The sequence below is a fragment of the Plasmodium reichenowi genome, chromosome 5, assembly GCF_001601855.1.
Source record: "Plasmodium reichenowi strain SY57 chromosome 5, whole genome shotgun sequence".
Taxonomy (NCBI): Eukaryota; Apicomplexa; class Aconoidasida; order Haemosporida; family Plasmodiidae; genus Plasmodium; species Plasmodium reichenowi.
The window spans coordinates 1-10,956 of NC_033650.1; the positions used below are offsets into that span (position 1 = coordinate 1).

General features: G+C 19.4%; 3 protein-coding genes across 3 annotated transcripts; 1 reads left to right on the forward strand and 2 right to left on the reverse strand.

The window, feature by feature from the left end:
- Positions 1–402: 402 nt before the first annotated feature.
- On the reverse strand, positions 403–1,599 carry PRSY57_0500900 (rhoptry-associated protein 2; the record flags this gene model as incomplete). The annotated part of the gene is made up of 1 exon (XM_012906081.2): positions 403–1,599. The coding sequence occupies one exon, from the start codon at positions 1,597–1,599 to the stop codon at positions 403–405; it is 1,197 nt and encodes a 398-aa protein (XP_012761535.1).
- Positions 1,600–2,868: 1,269 nt separating this feature from the next.
- On the reverse strand, positions 2,869–5,253 carry PRSY57_0501000 (anaphase promoting complex subunit, putative; the record flags this gene model as incomplete). Its single annotated transcript, XM_012906082.2, has 1 exon — positions 2,869–5,253. The coding sequence occupies one exon, from the start codon at positions 5,251–5,253 to the stop codon at positions 2,869–2,871; it is 2,385 nt and encodes a 794-aa protein (XP_012761536.1).
- Positions 5,254–7,353: 2,100 nt separating this feature from the next.
- PRSY57_0501100 (chromosome assembly factor 1) lies at positions 7,354–10,500 on the forward strand (the record flags this gene model as incomplete). The annotated part of the gene is made up of 1 exon (XM_012906083.2): positions 7,354–10,500. One exon carries the CDS (start codon positions 7,354–7,356, stop codon positions 10,498–10,500), a length of 3,147 nt encoding a protein of 1,048 aa, XP_012761537.2.
- Between the last annotated feature and the right edge of the window lie 456 nt (positions 10,501–10,956).

Genomic DNA, 10,956 nt, shown 5'->3' on the forward strand with positions numbered 1-10,956 from the left:
TTTTTTTTTTTATTTTTTTAAAAAAAAAAAAAAATAAAAAAAAAAAAAAAAAAAAATATTTAAAAAAAAAAAAAAAAAAAAAAAAAAAAAAAAAAAAAAAAAAAAAAAAAAAAAAAAAATTTCTTATTTTGTAATTAAAATAATACATATACATATATATATATATATATATATATATATATATATATATATAAGTTCTTTTCCTTGTAATATAATATTTAAATGTCAACTTAAAGAAATATTTAAAACAAAAAAAAAAAAAATTAAAATAAAATAAAATAACAAAAAAGTAATAATAATATTAATAAAACAAAACCAAACAAAAGCATATTTATGAGAAACCTTTAAATATCAAAATGTGTATTTGTAGTAGTTATATGTTTATTTATAAATGTATTTTATTTAAAGAACATTTAATTCTCTAATAGCTTTGAAGTTTTCTGCAGCACGGTTTGAATATTGGCGAGAATAACAATCCATAGTTACATCAAATAATTCAACGAAATCTTCAGCTAAGAAATTTATTTCTGTTGATACGTGATTTTCATACATACCTACAAAATTCACTAAATTCTTTCTTTGGAAAAGGTGTTTCAAAAATCTGAAACCTTTTAAGTTAGGTATTGAATATGTTTTATGAAATAAAGCATAATCAAATTGTCTTAAAAACTTTTTATGAGAATTTAACATTTTAGTTTTTATAATTGAAAAGAAAGATGTAATTAAATCATCTGGTGTACCGTAATATTCTGATTTATTATCTTTTTCACAATAAGCAAATATAGGGTCATTGTTATTTGTTCCTACTAAAGCAAGAGAACTACTACGTTTTCTCAATCCTAATGTTTTATTCTTACTAATTACATTATTAACACTTCTTGCTGGTCCTGCTATATCTGAATTGTAGTAATTTTCCTTTGAACCAGCATAAATTAAAAAATTGTAATCACGAACAAAATCAAGTACACTTATATCAGTATATTTATTAAAATCTCCAAAGTAATCATTATAAGGTGTTTGAACTCTTGATCCTACTATAAAGAAGGGATTAGACTTATATGTTGCATGTGTACTAGTTGATGCTTTATTCAATATACGTAAAAGTGGATTCTTCTTTATAACCAAATGTTCTCTCTCAGATTCTTTAATTATATATAAATCCAAATTTTCCATAAATTTCTTATCATTGAGAATTAAAATAAAATCATTAATAAACAATGGATTAATATCTTTGAATTTATTCTTAAAAAATGATTGATAATCATCTGTACTTAACATAGACTTAATATCCTTAAGATAGTAATAAAAGAAATATAAAGTAACTGCTCTAGCAAAACATTTATGATCCCTACTTTCTAAAGTATTTATGTTCATTTTTTCTAAATATTTTATTAATTCATCTGCACTACTAAAGTGATTGTAAAGAAAATAAACCCACATAGATAAATTATGAACACGTTCAGTATGTGCATAAATTAAACCAGTCAAAGAATTTGACTCCGGATATAATCTTGAAAATTCAATTTCACACTTATCCCCTTTTACAACATTCTTCAAACATAAAATAAGAAAAACTAATACATAAAATTTTAAACCCATTTTGTTGCTCTTTTTTTTTTTTTTTTTTTTAAATAAAAAATATAAAAATAAAAAAAAAAATAAAAAAAAAAAAAAAAAAAAAAAAAAAAAAAAATAAACAAAAAAAAAAAAAAAAAAAAAAAAAAAAAAAAAAAATTATAAATTAAAAAAATGTATAAAATCATAAATTTATATGATTATCTAGTACTTCAAAAAAATTTTTTTTAATTTTTACCACTTTTTTATTCATAATTTTTTTTCCTAAAGATTTTATCAGGCATTATAATTGTAATATATACACATTAAAATATATAGAACATAATAAAATAAAATGAAAAGGAACAACAAAGTTGTCTATTTTTTTTATTTTTTATTTTATGTATATATTCTTTTTTATAAAAATATATTTAATATATACTATATATGTATTATATTATCATTTGCACTTCATATGCATATAAATAATATATATTTTATTATATAATTAAATATATATAATCACAAATAAATAAATTTTTTTTTTTTTTTTTTAAATTGGAATCATACATATATATAATATATATATATATGTAACCACTATTTATATGATACCGTTGAAAATATATACAACGTTTAAAAAAAAAAAAAAAGAACACACACAGTGCACATTCGGTGCTTCACAAATTTTTATAAACAATATTCATGTATTTTTTTAATCATATTACATATTATTATAATGTTTTAAAAAATTGAAGAATTATTAATTTAAACTATATATATGAATAGAAACATAAAGAAAAAAATAATATATTATATTATATTATATTATATATATAATAATTTCCTAATTAACATTATATATTTTTTTTTTTTCTTTGAGTAAAATAGAAAAAAATAAGTGCATTTTGGTATTCATCATATAAATAATATCTTATCAACAATTCACTTATATTTACAAAAAATATGTATATATATATATATATATATATATATATATATTTATATATATATATTTTTTTTTTATTTTTTATATTTATTTATTCATTCAACCTATATTAAGAGAAACTATTTTAAAATCCACTTTCCAAACAAAAGATATGTTTATGGAACACAAAAAAAAAAAAGAAGAAAATAATATAATATAATATAATATAATATAATATAATTGTCTCTATTATCTAAATTGAAAAATATATATATATATATATATATTTTTTTTTTTTTTTTATTTGCACACCTTTTTGTGAATATTGTTTATCACATTGTTGATATCTTTTTTTTTAATTCATATCAAGTTAACCATATTATACTTTACATAAATATATTAAAACATTCTTGCTTAAGAAAGAGGTCGATTTTATTTAAAATACATTTACTTGGAAGTGTTTTAGAATTACAACATTTATAAATATCTTTTAATAATGTATTTGTGCTTTTTATATAAGCATTTTCAAAAAAAATTTCTTTCACAATTTTTTTCGCTTTATCAAATTTTTTTTCAAGAGTTAAAGTTAAAGAAATAAATGTATTAATATAAATACAATTGGGATATAAATTTTCAGCTTTCAAAAAACTGTTTAAGGCATCAACATTTCTTTTCATTTTCAAGAATATCATACCTTGTAAGATAAATAATTCAGGTCCCTTATAATTATTTTTTTGAGCTTGTTCTAAACAAAGTAAAGCTGTTTCATATTTTTCTTTATAGTTATATAAACAAGCACAATATAAACATATTATTGGATTTGTCATATTTAATTTTAAACATAAACTTAAATGAACATTTGCTATATTGATATTCCCTTCATTAAAAAATATTACACTCAATAATAAGTGAGCTCTAAAATTACTAGGATTTATTAAAATGCATTTAAGTAACACTAACTTAGCTTTATTAATATTTCCTGTGTGTTTTAGTTCACTAGAATAAAGAATATATGAATATTCATAAAAAATATTTAATTTCATAGCTTTTTTAAAAAAAAAGGTTCCTAATCTTTTATTATTTTTTAAAGAAAAATAGTTTCCAATAAGACATAAATAATATTCATTTATTTCTTTCTTTTCATATGTTAATAATATATATTCTATTTTTTCAATATCTTTTTTATACCAATAACATGTAGATAAATATGGAAGATGTTTAGTATACAAACATTCTATATCAAATATCTTTTCTAATAAATATGCCGATTTTTCATAATCTCCAAGGTAAAAATAACATAATCCTTTTATGTATAAAATATATATACTAAATATAGGTTTATTTTTCCATTCTTCTATTAACAATAAACAATCTTCAAATTTATTTAAATAAAAAAAATAAAAAACTTTGGCGATTATTGTTAAGTCATGAATTCCTTCATCAGATAGCCATTTATTTTTATTATTGTCAATATTAGATATTATATTTTCTTTTACATTAGACATACAATTTAAAAATATTTTTTTTATTTCTTCCTTTTCTAGTAAAGAAGATATAAATGAAACATCTTTTATATTTATAATATTATTCATTTCAATTAATTCTAAAAGATTTTCATCAAAATTCATATTTCTTATTTTTTCAACAATTCCATCTTCATTTACCATATCATTTTTATTTTCTTCGTCAAATTCATCTAATTCATCTGAATCTTTATCATTGCTTACAAGATCTTCCATTTCTTTTAAATTTATATCACCATCTTTATTTTTTTCTTCAACCTTTTTTTTGTCATTATTCCTATGGTCGTCCATTTTTTCCTTGTATTCATTGTCATAATAATCGTCATTATTGTCATCTTTTCTATCATCATAATCTTCATCATCACTTTTATTATCATCACCATCATCGTCATAATCTTCATTTTCTTTCCTAATAAGTGATTTACATTTCAACTTCTTATAAACATATATGTGAGCATTATACATTTTTGAAAGTTTTCCAACTATTTCTTGATACGTAACACTAAAATAAAAATTCGAATGTAATTTTATCATTTTTTTCAGACAACATATTAAATAAGGGCAGGATTTATAACCTAAATAGTAACAAATAAAAGATATATCTATTAATTTCTTTTTTCTTATTTCACTAAACCATTCTTTTCTTCCTTCCTTTTCATATATTTTTCCCATCAAATAATATCCCGCACTATAACCAGGTATACATTGTACATTGTAATACCTTTCTTCATAAAATTTGATATTCTTCATTATATAAGTATCATCAGTATTATAATTATTATCACTATTATTATTGTTGTTGTTCTTATTATTCATTAGATATATTTGCTTTTTCTTTTTTTTTTTTTTCTTCTTCTTCTTTTTCTTCTTAATATTATTATTATTATGATCATTTTTTATGTTATATTTAAGGAATTCTTCATCCAATAACATCATAATAATACTCTCTCTTTTTTCCTTATTTAACTTATAACAACAATAAATATATGCATATTTCATTATATTATCACATTTTTCATCTTGACATTCCCTTCTTGAATAAATGTACAAACGATTTAAATCCTCGTAGTCTATATAATTGTTGTTAGACCTTATATTTTCTTTTATATTTATTTTATGTCTATAACAATAAGTATCTATCAAATCTTCGTACAACCTTTTTTGAAATTTTAAATTATATTTTTTAGAAATATCTATACCGTTTAAGAAGAAATTTAAATAACACCTATGATTTTCATCATCTTCCATGATTTAAATAAATAAATATAAATATAAATATAAATATAAATATAAATATAAATATAAATATATATATATATATATATATATATATATATATATATATTTTTTTTAATACATAAAAATTCCCTTGTTTACATATTCCCATATTTAATATAAAACGGTATGTTCGTATAATATGTTATTGATGCATTATATATACCCATATAATATGCCTTATTTTATTTAAAAAAGAATATGAAACCTTCCTTAAGGAAACTGTCTATATTTCATTACAACTTTGAAGGATTTAAAAAAAGGAATATAATAAAAAAATGAACTATTTAAAATAATATACAATATCAACACATATATTTATTGATTCATTTAATGTTTATTTTTTTTGTACATAAAATGAATAAAATATTTATATCACCCTTTATTTATATACTCTATATTTATATAATAATGACTTTTTTTTTTTCTTTTATACCAAAAATGTGATAAAAATTTATAAGCCGAATATATATATTCAAAATAATATATATAACAACGTAGTATTAGAATATCAAAAAAGAGATTTAACATTTTAAATCAAAAAAGTTTACACACATTCTTATTTAAATAATAATAATAATAGTAATAATAAAACGTTTAATATATATATATATATATATTAAGACATCGATATTTTATCTAATAATTCCTCTTTTTTTTTTTTTTTTTCCTTCAATTTTTTAAAAGATATTTCAAACTGTTTACAAAAGAATGACAAAAGGGAATTAAAATATAAGATGAGCAAAAAATAAATATTACATAAGAAAAGAAAAATTATATTAATAAATAAAAAAGAAAAAAAAAAAAAAAAAAACTATATTATTTTTATTAATTATAATATGTTCATCAATATAATAAGTATTACATATATATAATATATATATATATATATATATATATATATATTATGTATTTACATATGTTTAGATTATTAAAATATATATTTATAAATTCACATAAATTTTTATATTAACATATATATATATATATATATATATTTATTTATTTATTTATATTTATATTGATTCAAAATTTCCTCTTTTGACATATTTATATATAATCATTTATTTTTCTCAGCCATTTTTAGAATATTTGTCATACCAGACTTTGGGTTTAAAAAAAAAAAAATTATAAAATAAGAATTAAAAAATAAAATTAAAATATAAAAAATTCCTTAATGAATAATATATATATAATATATTAGAGAGATATATATGTAAAATTAATTTAATCCACATTTATAATACACATAAATTATTATTTTTTCTTTTCTTTTCATTATAGACATTATTATATAAGGTCTTTATTTTTCATAAAATAATCATAATTTTGTTTTTCTTTTAAGAATCCGTATCTTATGTTTTATATGGTCAATAAATAAATATATACATTGTACATATATATAATATATATATATATATGTATACAAAATATTAGTATACATAAAATATCTTTTTTTTTTTTTTTTCTTCATATATCTTTTATTTATATCTTAATATTTCATTTACTTATTTTATATCTTGGACTTCATTTTTGCCATGAAAAGATAAAATTTCCCTTTGTATATATTTTCAGTTACACATTTACATAAAAATTTATCGAGAATTAAATTTTTTTTTTCTCTCTATTTCATAATATATATATATATATATATATATATATAACACATTTTTGTATATATATTCTTTAAATCACATTTTATTATTAAAAAAAAAAAAAAAAAAATATATATATATATATATAAAATATATATATACATATATATACAAATAAATAAATAATATATACCTTACAAGTTATAAAAAAAGTATAATCCTAATTTTTCCTTTCCATAATAATTTATAAATACATTACATATATAAATTTTTTGTAATTATATTCAATTTTTTTTTTTTTTTTATTCATTTCTCTTCTCTCGTTTTGTTCTTATATTTATTATATATATATATATATATATTTTTTTTTAATATATATAATCAATATCTTTTTCCATTATTCCTTTTCCAAATCTCTATTTTCATATATATATATATATATATATTCCTTATAAAAAAACACACAAAAAAAAAGAAAATGCCAAATGTATATTTACCTCAAATTTTATGGCATAGTAAAGATAACAAAAGAAGTGATCGAATTTATTCTTTAGATATTCAACCATATCCAAATTATTATAGTGTTAAAAAATTAAATAGGAAATATGAATTGTTTATCAAATATTTAAAAGAAAAAGGAAAAATAGAATGTAATAAATTCGACACTTTAGAAGAAAAACAAAAAATTATAAATGATTCAACATTACCCTCTAATAATAATTATAATAATAGTAGTAATAATAATAATAATAATAATAAATATGAAACATTAAAATTAGATAAAGAATTGAATCAAGGAAATGAGGATAACGTTATAAAGACGGTAATTGGGAATAACACGGAAGTTAGTAATAATAACTTATTAGATGATACAAACAATAAATTAAACGAAATAAAAACAAATATATCTACGGTAGATCACCAAGAACACAATTTAGTAAATAAAAAAAACGAAACGAATAGTTCATCTAATGACAATATTTCACATAATAAAACACCAATGCAATCAAATAAATTACTTACATCATTACAAGATGATAAAACAAAAAAAAAACCTATCAAATTTAATATAGCTACATGTGGTGCTGACGAATTCGTACATTTGTGGAGAATATTTATAAAAGATGATATTTCAATTAAATGCTTAGGTAGATTTATAGGTCATAGTGGTGAAATAAATTGTGTTCGCTTTAACAAAAATGGTAGGTATATAGCAAGTGGGGGAGAAGATAAATTTTTATATATATGGGAAAAAAGTAAAAAACCAAAAAATATACCATTAGGTTATGATATAAGCTTTTTAGATTATAAAGAATGGTGGAATGTCGTAGGGTCTTTCAGATGTAGTGGTGTAATAAATAGTATTATTTGGTCAAATAATGATACCTTATATGTAGCAAATGAAGATAATAATATCAATATTATTGATTTTGTAAAAAATACAAACTGTAAAGTACAAGTCTTAGAAGGACATTCAGGCATTATTCAAGGAATTTCATTTGACAATAATTATGAATATTTAGCATCTCTTAGCGCTGATCAAACATTAAAAATATGGAAAAAGAAAAATGATGGAAAATCATGGAAATTAGAAAACTCCATAAAAAATATAAGAAGAGATGAATTGGATAAACTTAATAATGCATGCACCACATGTAATGAATATGATTTTCCTGATAAAAATAATACGGACAAATACGAATCCAATACTTTAAAACAAGAAAATAAAAAATTAATAAATTATGATTTATTCGAACAAGAAGCATATAAAAAAAAAACAAAAAACAAAAAAGAACAAGCAGATCAAGACGAAGAAGAAGCAAATAATAACGAGGATGTAGAAGAACAACAAACGGATGTAGGAGAAGAACATATAGAAGGACATCTCAATAATAATATAGTGCTTAACTCAAATATTTACAAAATGAACAACTCCAATAATATTAAAATGAATAACTCCAATACATTCAAAATGAACAATTCTTATAATCAAGAAAATAATTTTAAACCATACCAACAAATACATACCAAGTTTATGTCAAAAAAACATCTAGAAGATGGAGAAGAAGAACAAGAAGAAGAAGAAGAAGAAAAGAAATTCAAAAGGAGTCTTTTTTCAAGCGAGGAGATGCTACCTTCCTTTTTCAGACGTATTGATTTTTCTCCAAACGGGGAATTTTTAATAACACCTAGTGGTATTCAATTTGAACAAGTGGAAAAAGTTAACGAGAAAAATAATAAAATCGATGAAAATGCTAAACCAAATTATGAAATTAAAGCTTATAGCTGCTTTTATATATATCATAAAAACTTATTTTTAAAATATAATATTCCTTTTTTTACCATATTTTCACAAACAAGCCATTTCTTAGTAGCCAAATTTAATTATAATACATTCAAATTAAGAACAGAACAAAATATTCTTAAAAGATGTTATGAACATTTTCTTAATAACCTATCTGATGTAAATGATGAAGATATATCAAATTCAAATAAAAAAAGAAAAATATCTGATGATAATTTAAAATTAAATGAGTTAATGTATAATGAAAAGCTAATCAAATTGAATTATGAAAAAACTCTATTATATAATCATATTGATATACCTGATGATGTAAGTCAAGTTGTTAGTAGTACCATAACAGAAAGTGATGTTGAATTTAATGAAGATAAAGTATCCTTGAAGGAATTAGCCGCCGAAAATTGCTTAATGAAAAATACGGAAAGGAATGAGGATGGAAATGATGAAGATAATACAGAAGAAAATGTTGAAGACAAAAAAGATGATGCAAAGGAAGAAAAAAAAGATGATTCAAAGGAAGAAAAAAAAGATGATTCAAAGGAAGAAATAAAAGATGATTCAAAGGAAGAAAAAAAAGATGATTCAAAGGAAGAAAAAAAAGATGATTCAAAGGAAGAAAAAAAAGATGATTCAAAGGAAGAAAAAAAAGGTGATTCAAAGGATGACACAAAGGAAGAATCAAATGACCAAACAAGGGAAGAATCAAAAAAAGAAAACGAATTAAATATAAATAACAAATTGAATGCAGATGAAGAAGAAGGGAAAAATGATATCATGGACAAATATAATGATAACAATGATAATGTTGAAATATTAAATGAACAAGATGCTTCAAGTGAACTTAAAGATAAAAAGGAGGAAAGATTTATATATACATTAGGAACATTTGATGGAAGTGTATATTTTTATGATAGTGAGATTCTTGATATACCCATTAGTATAGTTAAGAATATACATTTATGTCCTATAACAGATATATCTTGGAATAATTTAGGTAACGTTTGTGCATGTTCAAGTTCAGATGGGTATGTTAGCTTTTATCACTTTAATAATAATGAATTAGGAAATATTAAATCTTATAAAAATTACTATTTGGATAAAAAATGCAATGATTTAACATTCGATCAAAATTATTTTAAAAACACTTTTTATGATGAAGTAGAGTTTTTAAATAAAGATGAATCTAATGATTATACGTCTAGCGAGGATGAATTTGATGATCATAATTTAATTCCTCCTAAAGAAGAAACAAAAGTGAAAAGAATTAATTTAATAGTTGGTAATGCAGCAAATTTTGTCTTATCGCAAAATACTAAGAAATGATTTATACGTAATATACATAAATATAAATATAAATATAAATATAAATATAAATATAAATATATATATATATATATATATATATATATATTTTAAATGATATAAATGGTGTTACTGTTTTTCCTTTTAACTAAAAAAATAATCAGAAATATATATTACCCTTTTTAATAAAAAATGATGCCTATATATAATATATAACCTTAATGAATGACGCACATATATATATATATGTATATTTATTTATATCTTTCTTTTTAAATTTTAAACATTACTTGTTTTTATTTTTATTTATATATATATATTTTTTTTTTTTTTTTTTGGTATATTATATATATATATATATATATATATATATATATATGTCCATATATGTGTTTATTTTTTATTTTTACCCTTCATACCGCTATTAAATATAATATATACTCTATATATACATATTTATTTATTTATTTATTTTTA